This window comes from Lutra lutra, chromosome 12 (assembly GCF_902655055.1).
Source record: "Lutra lutra chromosome 12, mLutLut1.2, whole genome shotgun sequence".
Classification (NCBI taxonomy): domain Eukaryota; kingdom Metazoa; phylum Chordata; class Mammalia; order Carnivora; family Mustelidae; genus Lutra; species Lutra lutra.
In genome coordinates this window covers 92,047,748-92,073,205 of record NC_062289.1, presented here as the reverse complement: position 1 = coordinate 92,073,205, position 25,458 = coordinate 92,047,748, and the positions used below count along the sequence as shown (strand labels likewise).

At 42.2% G+C, this 25,458-nt stretch overlaps 1 protein-coding gene across 5 annotated transcripts in view; it reads right to left on the bottom strand.

Annotated features, from left to right (window-relative positions):
- The window catches only part of SUDS3 (SDS3 homolog, SIN3A corepressor complex component), a 210,080-nt gene that overhangs the window by 138,334 nt on the left and 46,288 nt on the right, over positions 1–25,458 (bottom strand). The window contains exon 13 of one of the 5 annotated variants that reach the window (XM_047698314.1): positions 16,112–16,202. The exons of 2 other annotated variants lie outside the window; for them this stretch is intronic. In XM_047698314.1, coding sequence (XP_047554270.1) covers positions 16,127–16,202 — 76 coding nt within the window. In that variant the 3' untranslated portion in view covers positions 16,112–16,126. Of the gene's footprint in view, positions 1–16,111; positions 16,203–18,444; positions 18,515–21,670; positions 23,895–25,458 lie in introns of those variants that run through there. 2 more of the 5 variants (XM_047698316.1, XM_047698317.1) reach the window with 2 other exon arrangements.

Genomic DNA, 25,458 nt, shown 5'->3' with positions numbered 1-25,458 from the left:
ACAATCTGCTACACCTAAAAGCCCAGACCCCTTCTCCTTTGCCTTGTCACTTCTCCACAAATGTACTTTCTTTTGTTTAGATGGTATAGAAGACCCCGGGTCTAATCACCGCTTTGGGTCTTCATTTCTTTTCTAAGAAGGCTTCAGGCCTCCGTACAGGTAAAAATAAATAAATAAATATTAATATTACTACCAAATAAAATGTGTATACCTCCTCTCCTGTTAATCTGTTTTTGTTTTTTTGTTGTTGTTTGTTTGTTTGTCTATTTGCAGGGCCCCGCTTCAGAAAGTCTACCCACGTTATTATAAGCACACTGGACCAACTGTTTTCTTACCTTTGTTGGAACAAAGATCTTTGCAAGACAAGTCGCAACATCTTTAAGCTGCATATAATTTCAGGGTGGCTCATGGCCCTCATCCCAAGGCCATTTTTTGGCTCCTCTAAGACTTCACGCCTATAGGAGAGGAAGATATATGTAAATCAGTTGAACATCTATTGTATCCAGGGTGTTGGCAACACACACATTTACCTTATCTGAATTCAATTATGAAAAAGAGAGAAAAATTTATCCTGTGGCTCTTAAAACCAATCACACTAGGATTTGGCTCCAGTGCCGCAGAGAAAGGAAGGTTCACAATCAAAATGTAAAGAGAAACAAGATAAGTTAATTCTTGCCTTTTGCCCTTGTAAAGACCCAGGGCAATTTAAGGTAATTTGGGCCACACAAGATTTTTGCCTGAAGCACTAACACCAGAACCCCTACCTTTAACCTCCCATTCAAGATGTAACCCCACATGCTTTCCGTATCTGTGGTTTTCAAACTGCAGGCCTCCACCCACAGGTGGTCATAAAATCGATTTAGTGGGTCATGACCAGCATTTTTTAAAAAAATTGAATAGAACAGAATAGAAAATAGCAGAGCGCAAGTTTCATAGTGTTTCAAAGTTCTGCTTCATTTGTGTGTGTGTTTCTTACCCTGGTCAAAAACATTTGAAAGTCATTGTTCTGTATTCCATGCTGCCCAATACTGCTAGTCATTAGCACATGTGGTTGGTCAAAACAGACATGAGCTGTTAAGTATAAAATGCACACTGAATTTCAAAGACTGAAGATGAAAAAAAAATGTAGAATACCTAATAAATAATTGTTACATTGATTACCTGTTGAAATATAACATTTGCCTTTGGATATATTATGTTAAATAAAATACTAAAATTAATTTTGCATGTTTATTTTTACTGTCACTGTGTGGCTAGTAGAAAAATGCTAATTATATATTTAGTTGTTATTATATGCCTGTTGGACAGTGCTGCTCTTTATGGTTTAGCAAAATATACATGTACATACACATGACATACTTATAATCTGGCTTATAATATAGCACTTTCAAAATTTTTTTAAGTTTTTTTTTTTTTTTTTTTAGAGAGAGAGCAAGGGGTGGGGGATAGTGGGGAGGGCAGAGGAGAGGGAAAGAAAGGATCTCTAGCAGACTTCAGGCTGAGTGTGGATCCCATTGTGGAGCTCTGTCTCACAACCCTGAGATCATCATCTGAGCTGAAATCAAGAGACAGAGGCTTAACTGACCGAGCAACACAGGTGCCCCAAAATAGCATCTTTATAGAGCGTCTATACCATATTATTACCAAACACTGAGAAAGATTCATTCAATGTCAAAATGGCTGCCCTATTACCTAACACCCCAACCTCCAATGCAGAGAGCACCTTCTGACTCAGGCTTAGTGCACCTATCTGCCTGACTTAGCTGAATGTTGGAGGGCCTTAGCAGAGGTGACAGATGCCTTGGAAATGTATTATTTATTCTCTTAATTTATTCAGGAAGGATTATGGTCATCCTGCCAATGGTTATGCACCCCAAAAGACCACACATACTGAATCTAGCAGGAAATGACCACATATTCACTTCCTGTGTACTCTATGAATCTCCCTGTGTATCAGCTTTAGCTCTCAGCCTCATTCCCCATCTTCTTTCCTCTCCTCACTCAGGGAAGGTCATATTACCTGCCAATCATAATCTTAATATTCTACTAGTCAAAGGCATGTTACAGTGACCCTCCAACATGCATGTACAGCAGGCATGTGCGCATGCACACACACACACACACACAAACACCCTTGCCAGTTCTAATTAGTTCTAGCCTCTCTGGAGCCACTCATTTTTCTCTGGCCGACCCCTTCTACCTCCAGTACCTCTAATCATATTGGTCTTAGGGATTCTTCTCTACCATGAGGTAACTATAATAATAATAATGATGATAGTAAGTAGCTATCTCTTATAGCTCACTTATCTTCTAGACATTATGCTAAGTACTTTCTCTCATGTAAACATAACAATTTTGTTGTGATGCAAATACTTTTCCATTTTAGAAATAAAGAAACTTTGCCATATGAGGTGATTTAAACTGTAAGATCCATAATGTCTTGCTCACAATAAACCCAATGTGTACCAAAAGTGCATGGCACATATGTTTAAGTGCTCAAAAAATGTCTGTTGTGAATAAATAAGTAAATGATGAAGACATACCACTGTCTACTTTTACTTATAGCTGTGTCTACGTGGCACCAATCTTATGAAGTTAAGCTACAAGTGCCTTGAGGTCAGAATTTATTTTTGCATTTCCTGGGCTTAGCACAATGCCTGCCACAAAGTGGACACTAGAAGAAATGTCAAATAAACCAATAAAAAAATAATAAATGATTAAATGTCACAACTTCAGAATATGACCATCCCTCACTAAGAATCATTCACTGGCTCCCTATTACCCTCGGCTAAACTTCAAATTATTCTTTATGGCCTACAAAGACTCCCTCACCACTTGAGCCTCATCTCTTGCCCCTTGGAGCTCCAGCTACATTGAAATTCTTTCAGCTCCTCAACTTCGGAGTTAGGATTAGGGTTAGAGTCCCTACTTCCCCATTCAGGACCTTTCACCCGGCCATTCTCACCTGTTCCCAGCCCCAGGGCTTTGCCCTTGACCTAGCCAAGCCTTTCTCACCTCCTAGTGAAGCCTTTCCTGGCCCTCATCTAGATTAATCCCCCTTAGGTAGCTCTCACGTCACCCTATACGTCTCTTTTAGTGCTTATCACAAGGACAACTCAATAATTATTTTTACTTTTTTTTTTTTTTTGGTCCAACATTTTTTTCCTGTAAGCCCTATAAGCTAAGGAGCATGTCTGTTTTGTATACCACGACATACCTTGTATCTTGCCTACCGGTGGGAAACCAATGGTCTACACGTGTGTTCTGGCCTACCTTCTGAATATTGTGTGTGTATGTTACATACATATATAATTTGTTATATGCTATATTTATAATTGTTATACATATGTTATATATATAATTGGTTCATTATAAAATTTAAAATATACATATTTCACAAAAAATCTGGGTTTATGGCTTCTCTAGGGGAAAAAAAAATCCAAAGATTTGGAATACTACATATATAGTTAGGATAGGTGAGCAATGCCACAAAAACAAGGCCAAAATCTCAAACTGTTTTCTCACTCACGCTCCATTTCCATCTAGGGAGGCTGTGGCTCTGCACTCTGCCTCTCCCCAAGCTCCATCTGGAACACTGACAGTCACTGAGGCCAAAGGAAAAGGAGACATAACAAACCAAGCTTATGGCTTTCACCCAGAAGTGACACACGCCTCTTCCACCCACGTTTCATTGGCCAAAACCAGTCAACGGGGAGAGGATATATCATGCCCTTGCAGGAAGAACCACTGCAGGAGGGAAAATGGAATGCCTGGAAAGCAGTATTACAAATCTATCCCAGAGGGATGTCTGGGTGGCTCAGTCGGTTGAACATCTGCCTTTGGCTCAGGTCAGATCCCAGGATCCTGGGACCGAGCCCCATACAGGGCTCCTTGCTCAGCAGGGAGGCTGCTTCTCCTTCTGTCTGCCACGTCTTCTGCTTGTAAACTCTCTCTCTCTGACAAGTAAGTAAAATCTTAAAAAAAAAAAAAAAAAAAATCTATCCCAGAGAAACAACTGGCCGGAGCTGAAAAGCACCTGCCTCCTTTAGATGGGACACTGACTCCAGTCTGACATTCATCTCTCTTCCTTCATAACTCATCACGCACCATGCTCGTTCCTTGTTGGAATTTAGGCTCGCTATCACGAGGGGGTCAAAGAGCAAACAAGTGAATAAATAAACAAGGCTTCCTATATATTATGGCACAAATGAAAACTTGCTCTTTGAGAAGCAAACTTTTATGCCAGGCCCTGGCGATTCAGTCACTGCCTGTCTTGGGATACCTTGCCTGGACTAGCTCTGCCTCAAGTGACTGCTTTGTTGGCCGGCAGGAAGTGGATGACACGTCCATGCAAACTCCCCATGATGCAGCGCAAATGGAACATTTGTCCCCTAAGTGACGGAGCGGCCATTACTCATGGCAGGCTGGCCAACGTTTATGAAACAGATGGGAGCTAGTGTGTATGGTAAGCAGGAAGCTCTCACAGGTAGAAAAACATTTTGGGGTGCAGCCTCATTATTATGTTTCTAATGGCCATAGGATCACACATTAATCTTGAATGCCCTGCTTCCCAGTAGTGACAAGAAAGGATTCTCTTTGCTCTGTTAATGGGCTCACGAGCCTGGTGGGCAGATTTCCCACAATTAATTTCTTGCTTTCTTCACACTGTAAAGGTACTGGCAACCCAAGTTTTCTCTAGACTTTTATTTCTTCCTCTTTTAAATGTATTTTTAAAGATTTTATTTATTTGAGAGAGAGCATGAGCAAGGGTGGGAGGAAAGAGGGGAGGGAGAAGCAGACTCCTGGCTGAGCAGGAAGCCCAACACAGAGCTGGGCCCCAGGACCTCAGGATCACTACCCCAGCCGAAGGCAGACGCTCAACCTTCTGAGCCACCCAGGTGTCCTTACTTCTATTTTTTTTTTTTTTTTAAAGATTGATTGATTTTCAGAGAGAGAGAGGGCAAGCATGTAAGCAGGGGGAGGTGCAGAGGGAATCTTAAGCAGACTCCCTGCTGAGCTCGGGGCCTACAGGGCTCAATCTTACAACCTTCAAGACCATGACCTGAGCAGAAACCAAGAGTTGGATGCTGAACCAACTAAGCCACCCAGGCACCCCACTAGACTTTTACTTATAAGAGGCCTTAAGGGGTGCCTGGGTAGCTCAGTGGCTTAAAGCCTCTGCCTTTGGCTCAGGTCACGATCCCAGGGTCCTGGGATCGAGCCCCACATTGGGCTCTCTGCTCAGAGGGGAGCCTGCGTCTCTGCCTACTTGTGATCTCTATCAAATAAATAAATAAAATCTTTAAAAAGAGGCCTTAAAATGCCATGATAATGAACCTACAATATGAATTACTGGTAAAACAATCTCTTGCCCCAGTCCGTATCAGCTCTGCTAACCTCCTTTCACCAGGCTACTAGATTTTGAGTTATCTACACACAAACACCAAGTGTTCCCATTTGCACCCTTGAGTGACATCATTACATTTTTCACCGTATTCCAAATCATCCCCTTTCTGGTTCTCATCTGCTCACTCTCTCATATTTGTATGTGAGTAAATATATACACATACACATTTATGAATGTATAAACTTTATTATTTCTTCCAATGTCTATTTAGTACCATGCTAGGCAGATGGGGTAAAATGGTGACTATGTAAGCAATGGGTGCTAACCTTCTGGAACTCAGAGTCTTGTGGAAAGATAGCAGAAATAATAAGAAATTGTTCTAAGTTCTACAGTAAGAGAAGTTCAAAGAGCTACAGGAAGCCGGAGCCTGGACCAAGAAGTTTCACGGACCACTTCCCAGAAGAAAGGATATTTTAACCTAAGACCTAAAGGTTGGCAGTCATTAGTGAGGCCTCTTCAGGCAGAAGAACTGTGAGAAGACCCAGAATCCAAAAAGGGCATGGGATCTTTAGGGAACAAATGGGTTCAGTTCGGCTAGGACATGAGCAGCAGGAGGCAGGATAGGAAGCAGGTGGGGAAACTCTAAGAGCAGAAGCTAATGAGGAAATCGAGAGCCAGACCCAGCAGAATGGATTTAGACAGGGTCCTGAAGGCTCCCTGCTCTTCTGGGCATTCACCCACTGACTGCTGAAGGTCTGAAGTGTCCGGGGGAGGAGCTGGACTGCCGGGGGGGGGGGGGGGGGGGGGGGGGCGCGGCTAGAGGTGGGAGGGGGGTTGTTCAGGACAGCCGCTGTTTATCACTGTATGGTATTAGTTTATCACCACATTAATTATACTCATAAAGATCTAAAAACATACATAGGAGAAACATGAAGAAAATATGCAAAACTTGTCTTATAGGATGACGGGATTAGTGGTCCAGGTCAGAAGTATCTTAATGTTGTAACAACCAGTATGGACCTCCTGGGGCATAGCAGCCAAATACATGTGCTAATGTCTGCACAGAACAAACAACCCAGGATAATATTTTGAAAGATTAAGTGATGTTCTTTTCTCCTTCCACCAGTATGTCCTGTTATCCCAAGACCATGCTCTATTCAAGGGGTCAGAGCCTGAAAACAGAAAAAAAAAAAAAAAAAAAAAAAAAAAAAAAAAGGCTTTTAAATTTCAAAAGACTGAACCTTGAAGGGAGTTGGGTCAAAGGAAAAATAAACACAAAGAGCCAGACCAGGGTTTTCTGCATTCAAGACAAGACAAAAAAAGAAAGCAGAGAAGAAAGTTTGGGTATTGGGGAGACCTGCCCCCCTAGCCTCACTAGGGGGCACTATAAGAGAGACCCCAGTAAGAAATTAGAGTACTGGGGATCTGTGCTCTGAGTGATTCATCCAAGAAACCAGCAAGAACCCAAGGGGGACATGGAAAGGATCCAGGCACATGAAATAGTCTTACAGATCTCCTCCCACAGGACTACATGCATCTCGGCCCCCTGATAACCTCCAATACTCAGATATTATTTAAGCCTCTGGCAACTTCAAAAAGAAAGATGCTCTCAGAACCCACCTCTAAGAGACAGTGTTGGGACAACCGGGGAATTTGGAATATGGACTAGATTTTAGCTGAGATTATTGTTAATTTTCTTAATTGTGAAAGTGGTATTGCAATTATGTCAGAGAGAGTCCTTTTACTTAGGAAAATGCATAATGAACTACCAAGAGATGAAATACCCTAATTTCTGCAAATTATCTTCCAAATAATTCAGCAGGCAAAACATACAGGTACACAAGAAAGAGAAAGCAAATCCAGCAAAATGTTAATCATCGATCCGGAAGGGGGCGGTATACCAGTGTTCATGGTACTATTGTTTCAGCTCTCCCATAGCTTTAATTTTTTAACATGTAAACTTTTAAAAATAAACTTTTGTAACAGAGTTCATAATAATAATTATAAATGCTAGAAATCACAAGGAAAATGTTGATCCGGTAATACTAATTTAAAATATTTTAACCAGCATAGGGAATGGTTTGCATTATCACACATAGAGAAGATGAAGGTATGAGTACCAGTTGTTGAATAGAGTCGCTGGGATTATCTCTGGCATTTTTCTCCATTATTCACCTTTCTGTGCTTTTATAATATTAAAAATTACTTTTAGATGGTATCTTAAAGAAAGATGGGTGCGGAGAAGAAATCCTGAATTGACTAAGATCAAGTATTTGCTATCCAATATCATGGGGAGTTCAGAATAAAAATTAAAGTGAATTATGGAAGAGTGAGGAAGTTACTGCTGCTTCTGGGTTGGTGGAGCAAGAGTTACACAAGTCAAGTTTCCTAGTTGCAATCAACAGAAACCAACTCTGGCTCCTTGAAGCATTCTGGGGATGATGGGGAGCTAGCAGAACCATTAGGAAGCCTGGAGAGCCAGGCCTGGCACATGGACAGGAAGAAAGGTAGGGTGGCCAACAGTCATGACCATGCCAAACCCGGGTGACAAGAGCCAACCAGAGAGGACAGGACTGAAGCAGCCACTGAACTGGGGGCAGGCTATAGCTCAGACCTCTGCCCCTCCTCTCCTGGGTACTGAGTGCACTGAGTGCTAACACTGGCACCATCACTGGCCTGCAGAAGCCCACTGCTGCTCCTGCCATCTCCAAAATCCTCCACTCCATTTCTAAGACTCCATTTCTAAGTCATACACGTGTGCATCTGATTGGCCAAGTCTGGGTCACATCTCACATGTGGGCTGCAGAGGACACTGGGATAGCAATGACCTCATCATTGGAGTTCCTCTAATGGGAAAAGGGTCCTGCCTCCCACTAAGACTCATATAATGGGATATTTTCCAAAGATAAGATGGAGAGTCTGACGCTGGGCACCAAAAATGACAAATGCCACTGTGCAGTGAACCAGACACCACATAAGAGAAAACAAGACCGAGATTTGGCCCATGCCCTCGAGGAGCAACTTTGAGGGTGGATATTATATCTTATTATTCTTTGTTAACCCATGGTGCTTAGCACAGAGTAAACACTCAATACGTGTTTACTAAATAAATAAAAATAAATGACCAGTCTGCCTGGACAAATCAAACAACCTTTTGCTAGCAGAGGACTGAATAAAAGAATTCTCTAGAACCTTCTAGCATGACGATTCTTGGAATTTATGATCTTGCCTGAGAATGCCTGAGACTCAGGGATCTCCCAGAGACTGAACCACAAGCTAGAGGAAAACTGCACTGACACACTAAACCTTACCAAATATTAAATTTTTTTAAATGGACCCACCTAGAAAACAAATTCAAATCAAGTTTAAATCTAAACAGCTAAAAACAATTGAACAAGAATGAAATTTGTTCTGAGTCCCTACTTAAGACTGAATTTTCTTATCTTTGAAGCAAAAAGCCCAATGTCATTAGTTTTGGTCATGCACTGGCCCGTGGTATCATGCTGGGCTATGTCACAGCATATATCAGCAATAATTTTATACATGTGTTCTCCCCAGCTCCCTACCTCTGAGCTTGAATCAATTTCCAGCCACCATTTGCACATTTCATGCCAAAAGGCTGCAGTGGGGGATGCCAAAGGCTGGTGTGAAATCACTTGTTCTGCACATCTGTAAACATGGATAAGAATCATCTCTCTTTGCAATGGTTTTGGTCTCAGTTTAACTAGACACAAACTCGCTAGATCCTGTGCAGTCTCTGGACTTTTCATTCATTTACTCATTCAGCAACTTTGCACTGACTGTTATTATGGGCCAGGAACTGTGCTAGACACCAGGGATATACCAGTGACCAGAAAAGGTGTGGATCTTGAATTCATGGCACTTAAATTCTAGGTGGAGACCCATAAATGAATACGCAACTACAAAATGGAATGGTTATTAGAGGGGAAAAACAAACAAACTGGGTACTATAAACAAAAACAACAGGAAATCTAATTCGGAATGGAGTACCTCAGGAAGCAACGTTGAGCCTGCAACCTAAACACTGAGAAGAGTAGGGGCACTGGGTGGCTCAGTGGGTTAAAGCCTCTGCCTTCGGCTCAGGTCATGATCCTGGGGTCCTGGGATAGGGATCCGCATTGGGCTATCTGCTTAGCAGGGAGCCTGCTTCCCTCTCTCTCTCTCTCTCTGCCTGCCTCTCTGCCTACTTGTGATCTCTGTCAAATATATAAATAAAATCTTTAAAAACAAACAAACATTGAGAAGAGTAGTTATGGGCTGAATTGTGTCTCCCCAAAGCTCATATTTTGAAACCCTTATCCCCAGGACCTCAGAATGTAACTGTATGGAGACAGAGTCCTGAAAGAGGTAGTTAAGTTAAAATGAAGTCATTAGGATGGGCCCTATCCCAATAGGGCTGGTGTTCTTATAAAAGGAAATTTAGATAGACACACCCAGAGGGAAGACCACAGGAGGACACAATGGAGAAAGCCATCTACAAGCCAAGGCCTTGGAAGAAACCAACCCTGCTGACACCTTGATTTCGCACTTCTAGAACTGTAAGAAAAGTCATTTGTTTTTTTAAGTCACCCAAGCTGTGGTACTTTGTCATGGCAGCCCTAACGAACTCACAGAAAGGTAAACCAGGTAAAGGATCAGGGTGAGGAAAAGAGATCAAGGCTGAGGGAAAAGAAAGAAAGAGCAAAGACCAGAGTCAGAATAGAGCCTTGCCCCATCAGAGGATGGAAAACCCAATAAACTTAACTGTTTGGAGCTGAGTCAAGACAAGGAAGGATGGGACAAAGCAGAACTGGAGAGGGGACAGAAGCCAGAACATATAGGACCCAACAGGCCATGTTAAGGATCTTGACATTTAATAATTTTGGAGAAGGGGGAGGAGAATAAGTTTGGAGAAGGGGGTTGACATACAGTTAAATATTGTGTTGTCCAATGAATGGAGGAGCACTACAGCAGAGGTTGAGAACTGTAAACAGACACGTATTTAGAAGGTAGAACTGACGGGCCTGCTGACGTGTGGGCATGGGGCAGGCTGCAAGAGGTGGGAGGTAAGAAGTGTACGCTGGCTTCCAGCTTGAGTACCCGCGTGCGTTTAGTAGAACATTTTCTTATGTGGAGAGAAGGTTTGGAAGCCATCTTTTGGCGGAGACACCAGACAAGAGGTACAATCTCTTCAGGCAAAGGTCAAGGTGCTCAGCCCGGAAAACAAGGTTCTTCTAAATCTACCCCCTACCTGCCTTCTCAAGCTGCCTCTCTCATTACTTACCCTCCTCCCCCACATTCCATGCCCTACACACACCAGATTACTCAATGCCCATCCTTGCTTCCCCTATATAAAACATGCATACTCCACCTCTCTGGGAACCTCTGCCCATCATTCCATATCCTGTGCAAATACCACCTCTCCCAAACCCTCCTTGATTCTGCATCCACCTGGACCTCACCTCTCCCTCTAGTGACCTTCTTTACATCTTGGTTTGACCAAAGCACTAATTACATGCATGCCATGCCCTCACATCACACCCTGTTCTTTTTTTTTCCAATCCCTATTCCAATTTGTAATTATATATTCATTTATGAGTTTCCTTCTATAATTTAAGTGCCATGAATTCAAGATTAAGTCCATGTGGCTAAATCCAAGGGACACTTTTGACCCTTATGTTCCCTGACCTCTCCATAGAACTCAATATGTATTCTAGTGCTTTCTTTTTTTACATTTTAATTTGAACTGTTTCTATAGAAAAGTTGTAAGAATAATATAGTGAATACCCATGTCTTGTTAACCCAGATTCTCTGATTAATCTTTTCCTGCCTTATGTGTTTATCCCTTTTTTTCTGGGCCATGGAAATGTGAGTTGCAAATATCACAATGCTAAATACTTCATGTTTCCTAAGAACAAAGATCTTTCTTTGTTAAAGAAACAAAGATCTTACATCATCATAGCACAATTATCAGATTCTAGAAAAATAATATTGATGCAACATTACTGTCTTAGTCTGATCAGGCTGCTTTAAGAGACTACCATAGAGGGGCACCTGGGTGGCTCGGTGGGTTAAAACCTCTGCCTTTGGATCAGGTCATGATCCCAGGGTCCTGGGATCGAGCCCCACATTGGGTTCTCTGCTTGGCAGGGAGCCTACCTCCCCCTCTCTCTCTCTGCCTGCCTCTCTGTCTACTTGTGATTTCTGTCAAATAAATAAAATCTTTTAAAAAAGAGAGAGAGAGAGAAACTACCATAGACGGGGTTGCTTGTAAACAATAGAAATTTATTCCTCATTGTTTCAGATGCTAGGAAGTCCAAGATCAAGGTGCCTGCAAATCCAGTGTCTGAAAAAGGCCACTTCCTCGTTCTTAGATTGTCCTCAATTCTACCTCAATTCTACCATGTCCTCAAATGAGGGGTGGGAGCGAGGGAGGTCTCTGAAGCCTCCTTTATAAGGGCACCAATCCCATTCAAGAGGGTTCCACCTTCATGACCTAATCACCTCCCAAAGGCCTTGCTTCCAAATAATACCATCACACTGGGTGGTAGAACTTAACATGTGAATTTAGGGGGGACTCAAACATTCAGTCTATACCAACTCTTACCTAAGAGACCATTTTAAATTTTGTAAATTGGGGCACCACGGTGCCTATTGGTTAAGCATCTCTTGGTTTCAGCCCAGGTCATGATCTCCTAGGTCGTGAGATTGAGATCCGCATCTGGTTCTGCACTCAGTGTGGAGTCTGCTTGAAGATTCTCTCCTTCTGCCCCTCCCCCCACTTGTACCCTCACACATGCTCTCTCTCTAAAATAAATAAATCTTTTTAAAATGCAATAAAATTTTGTAAGCTGTTCCTATAACGTCTTTTAGAGTGACTTTTTTCTGATCTAAGATCAAATCTAAAACCACATATTGCATTTAGTTGTCATGTCTTTTTAGTCTCCTTTTATCTGGAACAGTTCCTTAGTCTGCCTTAGTCTTTCAAGATGCAAGTATTTGTGGAAAGTACAGCCCAGTTCTGTAGAACGTCCCTCCATCTGGGTATGTCTGGTGTATCCTTATGACTGGATTCTGGATATGCATTTTGGGGCAGGAATATCACAGAAGAGATGTTGTGTCCTCCTTGGTACATGACATAAGGACACACATGATACTGGCTAATCCCATCATCCATGATGAACCACTTCCTTGAAGGTCTCTCTTCCCTTGGTTCCTGTGCCTATCTTCCTACCTCCTTGGCAGATGCTTCTTGGTATTTCTTTTATGGGCTTTTCTTCCTCTGCCAACCCATAACCATTGGCCAGACACATAAGCAAGGAGTGTGTTCTAGACCCTTCACTTTTTAATTCTTCTCCAAGGTGTTCTTCTGTATCCTGAATCTAATCTTCTAGAACTTCAGTTACCACCTTTGCACTGATAGTTCTCAAACTTTCTACTCTCCTCACCCTGGATCTCTCTCCTCAACTCCAGACCCAGAACCGACCACCAGGCAGCTATACCAGGATGTCACAATGTCCAAGAAAGAATGCATCATCTTCCCCTGCCCCAAGCCTGTCTCTCTTCATCCTGGGATAAATGACAACACCCAGAGCTCAAGCCATTCATCCATCTTACAACAATTCACTGAGGCACTCAGAACTTTCACATTTATTTATGCAAAGTCTTCCTTCATGGATTTTCAATTTCTTTAAATAAGAGCTGTATCTGTCTTCTTTGCTATTGTGTCCCTAGAAATGCCTCACCCTTGAAAATGGTAGCTATTTCTAATCAGACTCTGTTTCCTCATCTCAAAGGTAGAAATAATAATGGCTACTTCACAGGGCTTGGGTGAGGAGCAGATGAGATCGCGTATGAGCAAGTCCTTTATGAACCTAATGCTGTATTCCCTGGCTACTCAAAATGTCCAAGATCAGCAGCGAGCAACACCTGGGAAGTGGTTAGAAATGTGAGCTTGGGCTCCACCCTGGTTTCACCCACTGCTGAATCCGAATCTCTATTTTAACAAGATTCCCCCATGATTTGTATATGCAGTGACGTTTGAGAAAGACTGCTCAATCCGAAGTGAATTACAGACAGGCACATCCACTGGTTATACACCCCATTTGTTAACATTCGGTTCACGGTCTTCCTCACACAGTAAGTCTTTCCTGGTCAAATGAGGAAATGCTAGGTTCACATGAAGGGCACGGCATCGGGGGAACAGTAGGCCTGAAATCGTAACTTCTCAGGTCTCTCAAAGAACTCTATGTTCTCTAACATAGTTTTGAGAGTAGCAAGGTCCGGCATGGCTGTGACGCTTAGTGGAGATAACGTACATGAAAGGATCGTATATGGAACATAGCATGTGATCAATACACAGCAAATTATATTTGGTTTCATTGTTAAGTACAGAAACTCACATTCAGATGGCTTCCCATTTGCCATGAATGTGTAATCTCTGAGCCTGTCTACAGGCTCCCTTAGGTTCTAAGAGAACAGGAATCTCTCCTTATTCTGTGTCTCAAACAAATTACCATTTCACAGAGATCTGGATGCGTCTGCTTTTTTAAGCTACCATTTATTGAATTCCTACTATGTGCCAGATGCAGACTGAATAAAGTGGAAATGTCTGGTTTTTCCATTCCCCATGCTGGTTCCAGGCCTGTAGCGCAGAAGGCGGGCAGGGGCTAGAGCAGCAGAACAGAAGGCGGGGAACGAACGGGAAGGAGGAGTTGATGGTTAAAGGAGCAGATTGGTGTCCTCGGGCTCCTTTTGCCAAAATTTATTTCAATCTGGCTCGTTTCTTTTTTCCCCCAAGCTTCAAATTTAACAAGCTCGAAATAATAATTTCCACTAGTGCTTTCTGCACCCAGCCCCTTACCTAATAAAGGTGCTTCTTAAATATCAAGTGCCACTCGTACCTAAGATGATTGTGGCTCTTCAAAAAGAAAGATGTGCCAGGTAACAGGCATTGCAAAATTACAGACTGACATTCTCCAAAACCCTGACAACATTCTGAGGAACACTATATTGTGCACCCTCCAAAACCAAAATCATACCACAGACACAAAGTTCTACATACAATGTCGGGGAAAGGAGGGTTGCAAGCCTTAAAGAAGACTCAAGAATCTTCCACTTAAAATGTCTAGATTTAAGGCTCACTTGCTCCTCTTCACACAGATCCTCATGTACCAACCAATACACATGTGTGTGCGTGCATACACACACACACACGCAGTGCATTTTCATTTACCTCATTACCTCTCTAGATCCAGAAGCAGAATAAATTAACATTTTCCTGGCAGGCAAGTGGAGACATGTTTTGTCTAGAGATTACACAGATTAAACTATCAAGTGCCATAACCTACCCTCAATAAGGCTCAAAGATAGACAGGAAAATTTAGACACTGCCATCTAAAGCCCAGCAGGAAACAGTAACCTCATATCTCAGGAGCACCCTAGCCCACTTGCCAGAAAGCCCACGGGCTGTGGACTCCTTCCGGATCTAACGGATGTTGTTTGGTGGAAAACAGATAAAACACATCTTTCTGTGGAATGTGATTAAAAAAACAAAACAAAACAAAACATGAAGTCAGAAAGACCACAGTTACTTTGAAGCCACTAACAGCTTCATTTTATTCAAAATGGGCTTTTTAATCCAAAGGAGGCCTTTGGGCAACAGAAAACAGGGTCCTGTGGCTAAATGCGTGGGACTCGTATGGTCCCGACTCTCTGGCTTTCTACGAATACTGTCCCTACCCCTTTTTCTGAGCCTCAGTTTATTCACACATAGAATGGGGCAATATGAGCACCTACTTTTCGTAGCTGTCCCAAGAGCTCAATGAGGTGACCTGTATAAAGACCTTCGCACGGCACCTGATACACGGCAAATATTGGACAGAACTGCGAACTACAGTATGGATGTCTCAGAAGTCCACAGACTCCAATCTTGATGTCCAGAACACAGCAGGAGTCCCTGAGTCCCACCTACTCCTTCCCTCCCCCACAGTCTTCGATCATGTACCAGAGTATCCTGGTGACACACTGTACCGAACACTACAGAACTTGACAAAAGTTGATGACTTGAACTCATCTGGGTTTTTAAAATTTTTTCTTTATTGTAGGAATGTATTATAGTTGTATCTGTAAAATAAAAACAAATTTTAATAGATATTTATATATTTATATGTGTGTGTTCTGTAAAACACATAGAAAAAACATAAAGTTTGCTATTTTAACCCGATGTGAACATGCAATCTGATGGCATTAATTACCCTCGTAGTGTTGTGCAACCAATACCACTACCTATTTTCAAAATTTTTCATTACCCCAAATAGAAGCTCTGTACCCATTAGCAATAACTCCCCGTTCTTCTCTCTGCCAGCCTCTGGTAACCTTTACTCTACTTTCTGTCTCTAAGAATTTGCCTGTTCTAGAGATTTCATATATAGTAGTCCCCCCTTATCCATGGTGGATCTGTTCCAAGACCCCTAGGGGATGCCTGACACCACAGATATTACCAGACCCTATATATGTTTTTTCCCTATACATACATACCTGTGATAAAACTTGATTTATAAATTAGGCATAGTAAGAGATTAACCACAATAACGGGTAATAAAATTAAACAAGTGTAACAACATGCTGCAATAAAGAGTCCTCTGAATGTGGACTCGCTCTCTCTCGAACTTTGTGACTCAACTGAACTCACCCTTCTTCCTGGGATGCTGTGAGAGGGTAACATGCCCGCGTGATGAGGTGGAGTGAGGTGCGTGACCCGGGCATGGTGATTCAGCGTCAGGCTACCCTGACCTTCTGATGGTATGGGAGGAGGAGGATCTTCTGCTTCCAGGCCACAGGTGGCCACAGGTAACTGAAACCACAGAAAGCAAACCTGTGACTGAGGGGAGGCTGCTGTAAATGGAATCATGTAATATTCGTCCTTCTGTGTCTGGCTTCTTTCATGTAGCTTAAGGTTTTCAAGGTTCATATTGAAATTCACTTACTGTGGCCTATGTCCGAACTTCACCCCTTTTTACAGCTGAGTAATATTCTATGGTAAGGATATGCCACATTTTGCTTATCCATTCATCTGTCAGTGGATGCTTGGGTAGCTTCCACCTTTTACTTATGGCAAGTCATGTTATGAATATCGGAACAGAAAGATCTGTTTGAGTCCCTGCTTTTAACTCTTGGGGAGTCATACCTAGGAATGGAACTGCTGAATCACAGGGTAATTCTAGATTTAACTTTTTAAATTTATTTTTATTTTTTTTTAAGATTTCTTAAAAAAAATTTTTTTTGAGAGAAAGTGAGAGTATGCACAGAGGGGGAGGGAGAAGCAGGCTCTCTGCTGAGCAGGGAGCCCGATGTGGGGCTCGATCCCAGGATCCTGGGGATCATGACCTGAGCTGAAGGCAGATGCTTAAACTGACTGAGCCATCCAGGGTGCCCATCTATGTTTAACTTTGTAAAGAAACATCAAATTGTCTTCCACAGTGGCTGCACCATGTTTCATTCCCCTCAGCCACATTCAAGAGCTCCAATTTCTCCACATCCTCTCCATGTCCTGTTATTTTCTATAACTCTTTGTTTCTAAGAACATCTCAAGACCATCCCAACAATATAGCAAATTTACTGTTACAAAACAGCTGGGAAGAAACTAATGCTAGTTTAGTGGTTCTCACTCCACTAGGGACAACTCTGTCAGCCTAAAGAACATCTGACAATGTCTGGGAACATTTTTAGTTGTCATAACTCCCTATAAAATTATTTTACATATTGGTCTTCCCTGTAAGATTTCAAAGTTCTCACTTCTCTTTTCTATTTAAAAATACATTTTAAAAACTAACTTCAGTCAAGTTGGTTTTGGCTACAAGCAACAACAGCAAATGAAAAGTGGTCAAAAAATAATATGTCTCACATTTTTAAAAGTCTGGAAATAATGAAGTTTAGTAGTTCAATAAAAACATCAAGGACACAGGCTTTTTCCATCTCTCTGCTTTACCACCACTGGCATGCCAGCTCCTATCCTCAGATTTGTCTCCTCATGGCCTCAAGCTGATTGCTGCAGATCCAGCCATCACATCCCCACACAGCCATGTACAAAGACAGGAAACAGAAATTTACCTCTTTGCACCCAAGAGGAAAACCTATACTAGCATCCAGACAGCAAATTCTCCCCTGGGCCTCATCCACCAGAGTTGTATCAACTACTCATTGGCCAAAAAATAAAATCACTACATTAAGTTTAGGCTCATCAACGTTTATCCCATCAAACTGGAGAGACATCGCCCTCCCTAAGCTTAGAGATACTTTAGTAATCTGTAGGTTGTTTCATTGGTGCTTCAAAGCTAGCTTACTTGTCATTTGGTTTCAGATGCAAATGATAAAAACCTAACTGGTTTTTTAAATGTGGAAAAAGCCAAGATGCCCTTCAACAGACAAATGGATAAATAAAGATGTGGCCCATATACACAATGGAATATTAGCCACTTAACCTACTGTGTGACCCTGAAAAGCTCCTCAACCTCTCTGATTCTCCCGCTTGTCACTGTAACAGGAAATGGCTGGAATGCTTGACTTCTGATTTGCTTTCCAATTCCATATTCAACTAATTCCATGACTTCCTCCCTGCACAATGCTTTGACTATTTTTTTTTCCTAGATGCTACCAATCAGACCAATTTGATTCTCTTTGTATGGCCTGTTACCCACCACAGAGGAACAACTAAAAGAGAGGAATGAAATCAGCTAGGAGCCCCTCTTGACTAAGCAAGCATCTCTGGCAAGCAACTCTAGAGTTCGCAACTCTAGAGCAGCAACTCTAGAGTTCAGAGACTTGCAGCCAGATACCTTGTGGGTGAGGAAACCCAGCAGAGAAAGGGAGGTCTGGGCAAGAGGGAGTGGGGAAGCCTACCACTGGGGAGGAAGCTCTGGGCCACACACTTTGCTCCTTCCCACCTCCCAGACCCAGTTTGGGTGATTTAATTCCAAGCCATGTCTGTAAGGGTGCTTGGCAGAGACTCCTTGGTACCTCTACAGACTGCATGCTAAAATTAGCCGTGGGTGTGAAGCTGACTCCTTCAGAGTGATTGCAGGGCTCTGGAGGTTCTGGCTTCCACTGATTAGTTATGATGCTGGCTTGCAAGGAAACAATGTCAGGTGCTTGAAGTGTTCAGTGACCCTTAAAAGACAGAATATCATAGCTGAGCCCAAGTGAATAAGTCTGTTCTAACAATCTTCGATTCTTCTCCCCAAAGTGATGAGCATAGTTATGGTCAAGAGGTAACAGGCTGACAGCCCTCGCATGAGGAGTTATGCAGGTTGGGCACTGCATGCATATTGCAGTCTATGGAAGTCTAGGTAAGTGGTGCCCCCTAGAGTTATGCAGGGCTCAACCTGTACAACCACATAGGACAGTCCTTAATGCTGACAGCAAAACTATGGTGAAAAGGCTGCCATGGCTGGAATCCAGAGATTTTCAATCAATCAACACATAGTATTTTACACTGATTATATACTGAAGTGCTGCTGTGGATACCTTGAGTTAAATGAAATATGTGTGTGTGTGTGTGTGTGTGTGTGTGTGTGTGTGTGTGTGTGTGTATTTCATCAGTTTCTCTTTTTTTAATGTGGCTGGCATTTGTGGCTTGAATTATATTTCTGCTGGACCGCGCTATCTCAGAGGGTCCCCAGCAGTATGGTGCAGTTGCCCACTGGGATAACCCACTCTCTACCACATCCTTTTGCCTGTCTTTCTTCCTTTGCCTATCTCACTTTCCTACTCCCTCACCTAACTTACAAGGGGATAACCTCACAAATAAGCTAACTGGACCCAAATTTGCCTCAAAGCATACCTCTGGGATAAAGTAAGAAACAGATTTGCTATGTTCAGGGAACCACACTAATATGCACCTTTCCTTATACTTGATTTGCATATGATCCAGGAGAGAGGTAAAGAAACCAACACAGGAAAGGTTAAATACCAGATTTAAATAACAGATCAAGAGACGTGCATGATTACCTGCCAAGTGAGTAGTACAGAGAGTAAGTGCTAAGAGCTTGAAGGAGAAATGATATTAATACGGAGCAGTGTGGGGCGCCTGGGTGGCTCAGTGGGTTAAAGCCTCTGCCTTCAGCTTGGGTCATGATCCCAGGGTCCTGGGATCAAGCCCCGCATCGGGCTCTCTGCTCAGCGGGGAGCCTGCTTCCTCCTCTCTCTCTCTCCCTGCCTCTCTGCCTACTTGTAGATCTCTGTCTGTCAAATAAATAAATAAAATCTTTAAAAAAAAATACGGAGCAGTGTGGTTGGGGAAGGAGATTTCTGCTCGGCCTCACAAGATCTAAGTGCCGCCAGTTTACTGCCAAAGAACGAGTTGTGAAATGTGGAGTTTGAGCAAGGACCCAGACTCAGGAATGACTTTGGTGCTAATGACAGGTGCTGTGTCTTTTGTGGGAAGTACACTTTGAATTGCAGTGTGTGTGTGTGTGTGTGTGTGTGTGTGTGTGTGTGTGCGCGCGCGCGCACGCGCGCGCGTGTTGGGAGTGGGGGAAGCTGCTAGGATCTGATTCTCTTATATCACTCATTCTAGTGAACAAAGCTGGCAGGGAGAGGTAATGTAGCCGATTTCAGAAAGCACAAAAAAAGGGGGAGGGCACCTGGGTGGCTCAGTGGGTTAAAGCCTCTGCCTTCGGCTCAGGTCATGATCCCAGGGTCCTGGGATCGAGCCCCGCATCGGGCTCTCTGCTCCGCAGGGAGCCTGCTTCCTCCTCTCTCTCTCTCTGCCTGCCTCTCTGCCTACTTGTGATCTCTGTCTGTCAAATAAATAAATAAAATCTTTAAAAAGGAATAGTTCAGAGTTGGCTGGAATTTAAGTGAGCTAAATACAGTAGTTCCCCTGCAAAAGAAGGAACAATTGTGCCGAAGTGGGGATGGTGCTGTCCAAGATACCAGTGGCGTCTCAGCATTCCTAGCTGGGATCTGAACAGAACTGTGGTTCCCCTGTAACTTTACAAAGGTAATATTATGCCCTTAATAAACAGGTAGACATCACAGACTATAGTTGCATACGTGTATAGATTAAAAGTAGCTTTCCTTCCATTTATTCTTATTTCAAATGTCCTATTCAGATGTAAAAATAAATTCCTTCAAAATACATGGAATCAGGAAGTGAAAGTTTTCTATCAATTCAGTTCAAGCAAGCTTCTAAAACACATTTCACCTTATAGATGATATTCTTTTTTATACCCAGCTGAAATCTCTCCTGCTTGATTGAATGAAGTTACAAATTAAACTGTCTACAAAGATCAGAGGGCCAAGTAAATTATTAAAATGAAACCTTTTTTTTAAGATTTTTATTTATTTCAGAAAGAGAAAGCATGCATGAACAAGAAGGGAGGCAGAGGAGGAGGGAGAGGGACAAGTAGACTCTGTACTCAGTCCAACAGGGGCTTGATCTCACAACCCTGAGATCATGACCTGAGCCAAAATCAAGACTTGGATGCTTAACCGACTGGGCCACCCAAGTGCCCCTAAAATGGGACATTTTAAATAGAACTGACCTGCCACGGTGACGGGTATTGAGGAGGGAGTGTGTTGTGAAGAGCACTGTGTCTTATTTGTAACTAATGAATCACTGAACACCACATCAAAAACTAATGATATATTCTGCAGTGGCTAACTGAACATTAAAAAAAAAAAACAACAAAAAGAACAGACATGACTTCAGTGTTGGGAAAACAATAGCACGCTGAGGACTGATTACCAAGAGAGCATGTGCTCTGTCTAAAGGGAGAAGCTTCTACTCAGCTCCAGCCATGTGTCCATGTGGGGCAACAAACTGTCTTGTAAAGTTATCTCGTTATTTAGGAGAAGTTCAAAAATTTGTTAATCTAAGAATTTTTTAATTAACTCAATTTCTTACAATTCACTGTGTAAAAGCCAAGAGGCTGGATCCTACCCACAGACTCCCTCTTTGCCATTTCTGTTCAATGCCAACTCTCTTTTTTTAAGATTTTATTTATTTATTTGAGAGAGAGTGAGAGACAGCATGAGAGGGAAGAGGGTCAGAGAGAGAAGCAGACTCCCCGCTGAGCTAAGAGCCGGATGTGGGACTCAATGCTGGGACTCTAGGATTATGACCTGAGCTGAAGGCAGTTGCTTAACCAACTGAGCGACCCAGGTGCCCCCAATGCCAACTCTCTTGCTGGAAATTTCAGAAACAGAAAATTGGAAGATGTAAAACAAAACAAAACAAAACAGATCTTTTCTTTCCCATTTCACAGACAGGGAACTCAAAAGTACAAACAAAACAAAACAAAAACAAAACAAAAAACCTTGGATTGCAATTTTTTTTTTTAGGAGAGTTGAGAATGTGACCCCAAATATCTGTTAACAAGTACACCAAATTAAATATAAACATTAGACAATTAGTCTTCCTTAGAAGAGGAACTCATTGTACAAAAGAATGTATTATGGGTTGAGCACAGTACCCAGTTTAGAGTGAGTGCTCTATAACTATGTAGACACTGCTGAACATCCACGTACTATAGTTGGGTATCACAACAGTGTGGTATAAAGATCTTGATTCATACTAACTTAGAACTGTGCTGACAAACAGCTTACTACCTGTATGACACTCTCTCAGACTCAGTTTCTCCACTGTAAAATGGGAAAAATATCCAATCTGGATGTTTGTTAGGAGGATCTGAGATATTACACTACACGACACATGTCTATACATTTTATTTATGTAGTGTCCATTATTCTAATTACTTGAAAGACTACCAGACTGGCAAGTCAGGAAAAACGTAGTAGAAAGGGGCCACAAAGTTTAACGGAAAGGTCACAAGTTGTGGAATCAGTCCAAATTGAGTTGGACTCTATCTAGTTCTGCCATCTACCAGCCTGGCTACCCTGAGTAAGCTATTCTTTCATGATACCTTCATAAGGTTGTTGTGAAAAGTAATCATAATTGAGTAACTACCCTACACAATGCACTACCCTAAGCTATTTGCTTCTTTTTGTTCACTCAATGTACGTAGAGTGCTCGGCACTGCTTGGGCTATAGTAAGTCCTCAACAAATAGTAGGCAGTGTTATTATCAGCATATCTGAGTAGCAATCAGCATTTAACACAGCTCAGGAGAGCCTTGTGAGTACAAGGGATAAATGTGGGCTGGATGAAACCATAATTAAGTGGGTTTGCAGAAGAGCTGAATATACCCTGGAGAAAACACAGCAGAGAGCCAAAAGAACCCTGTGTGATCGTTCAGAACAAGGTCAGGAAAGATTTTTTGTAAAAGGCAAGATAGTATTTTTGGCTTTGTGGGTCAGAGAGTTACTGCAGCAACTACTCAACTCTGCCCTTGTGGTGGGAATGCAGTCATGGATAGGACATAAACCTCCAATAAAACTTTATTTACAAAATGGGGGCAGGCTGGATTTGACCTATAGGTTGTAGTTTGCTGACCCCTGCTGTAGAGTAAAAAGAGGATGGCATGTGATAGGATAAAGAGTGCTATTCAGCTGAATAAAGTGAGTGCACAAGAGCTTAAACCCTTGGAATTAAAACCAAAACTCAGGATGATCATAGTAGGTGAGATTCCAAAAACCAAAGCAAAATCACTGAAGTGATTTTTAGCCCAGGAAAGGGAAAATTCTATCTTCGTCTGCTCTGGAGGGACCATGCCCAGACTGGTTCTGGGTAAAGTAATGTAAACCATGGCGTATTCAACCGAGACTGGGATAAAAGACCAACCAGCAATGGCTTCCATGTTTCATCTGGCGAGCCTGCCACTATACCCCATCCCCAATCAGCTGCTAGTAGCTGCAAGGAGTACTGTGTAGAAAGCATTCTGAGTCCTCACATATGGGTCTAAAGAGAATGAGGGTCAAGACTGATTAGTAATGTCTTCTCTGCCTACAAGGGGAGAACAGTGATGAGGGCGCCACATGACTGCCATCTTGAAAACCCTATCACATGGGGAAGGACAGGTAGGAGATAAATGGAATTTGTTATCCCAAATAAGTTATATAACCCCAAATACAAACATCTTCAAGCTGGCAAGATGGGACTATACTCTAAGTATTAAACTATCTTGCCAACAATGGACATGTCCAAAATAGTTTTTATTATAGTGGGCACCAGGGGCCTGGGCTAGGTCACCTAAATATTCTTCCCTGCCCAGCATGACACTATGTGATTTTTTAAGATGCCTTATTATACTATCACAGCTGTGTTCCAGGTGGCTTAGTCTTTCCCAACAGCTTTGCTTTGAAGACGTCATGAATATTTAAACAGACTTTAGGCTAAACATTTTTCATGCTTCTCAACTCACCCACAGTTCGAAGGTGGGTCTTGGTTGGCAAGGAGGCTCATTTTTGTGATGTGTGTTTATACACATATATGCATATAAGCCCACAGGCATTGTATTATATAAACACATTCGGACCTTCAAGATGCATGTATGTAAATTCTTCCTCTTAAATCCTGTCACTCAGTTCTGAAGTCAAAGTCTGCAGTTAAAGGTCACTGACAGGTTTTCAGACACAAACCTTCAGCTCTGCGATAAATAAGAATATACTGATACTAATGTTCCCACTGCACCTGTTCACAGATTATGATCTCAGAACCGCAGGGACTGTAAGCTAGACAGTGTCCCCTTCCTTGTTTTGAGGATGTTGAATAAGTCACAGATGGTCCCAAAGACAGGTAGGGGCAGGCAAGGCATGAGGGTGGAGGTAAAGAGAGTTGGCTAAGTATACATATCTGTTCTTTTTCCCATGAAATCCCACTGAAACAACCATAACGGTGTTTTTGTTTTGCTCTGTTTTAAGGACTTAAACAGTGGTGGAGTTCTGGTGGAGACAATAGGTGAGGAAAAAAAAAAAAACTGTAGAAGTTGTAGATGAAAAAAACAACAATAAAATTTTAAGCTAACAGTGGAGAAAGCCAAGACTCCTAGGTTAGCAGCACCCAATGAGAAACGAAGGTACATCTAGAAATGAGGATTAAGGCAGTGGGACTGGTTGAAATTCAGTTTAAGAAGCTGTCAGTTTCAGGGTGCCTGAGTGGCTCGGTGGGTTAAGCCTCTGCCTTCAGCTCAGGTCATGATCTCAGGGTCCTGAGATCGAGCCCTGCATCAGGCTCTCAGCTCAGCAGGGCGTCTGTTTCCCCCTCTCTCTCTCTGCCTGCCTCTCTACCTACTTGTGGTCTCTGTCTGTCAAATAAATAAATAAAATCTTAAAAAAAAAAAAAAAGAATTAAAAGAAGCTGTCAGTTTCCAGCAATCACACTACTAGGTATTTACCCAAAGAATACAAAATTACTAATCCAAAGGGATACATGCACCTGGATGTTTAGAGCAGCATTATCTACAAGAGCAGCATTATCTACAATAGCCAAACTATGGAAACAGCCATAGTGTCCATCGACTGATGAACGAATAAAGATGTAGTACAGAGATACGATGGAATATTACTCAGCCATCAAAAAAGAATGAAATCTTGCCACTTGCAATGACATGATGGAGCTAGAAAGTATTATGTTAAGCAAAATAAGTCAGAAAGACAAATATTGTATGATTTCACTTATATGTGGAATTTAAGAAACAAAACCAACAAGCATGTGGGTGGGGAGGGGCAGAAAGAGAGGCCAACTAAGAAACAGACTCTGAACTACGGAGAACAAAGCGATATTACCACAGGGGAGGTGGGCTGAGGGACAGAGGAAATAGGCAATGGGGATTAAGGAGTACACCTGTCATGAAGAACACCAGGTGATTTATAAAGTGGCGAATCACTAAATTGTACACCTAACAAATATTACACTGTGTTAACTAATTGGAATGTAAATGAAAACTTAAAAAAAAAAAAAAAGAAGAAGAAGAAAAAGCTGTCAGTTCCTCAGATCTGCTTCCCTACTTTATGCAGCAAAATTGCCAAGAGACCACCCTGGAAAAGACCAGAGTTTTCTTCTCTAGAGAAAACAAAAGGTCTTTGGATGGAAGAACTCAAGAAATGAGTACTACTCTTTAAAAAGAAAAAAGGATACAAAATCAGAAAACTAAAAGAGTTCTTAAAAAAATTTTTTTAGGGGGCGCCTGGGTGGCTCAGCTGTTAAGCATC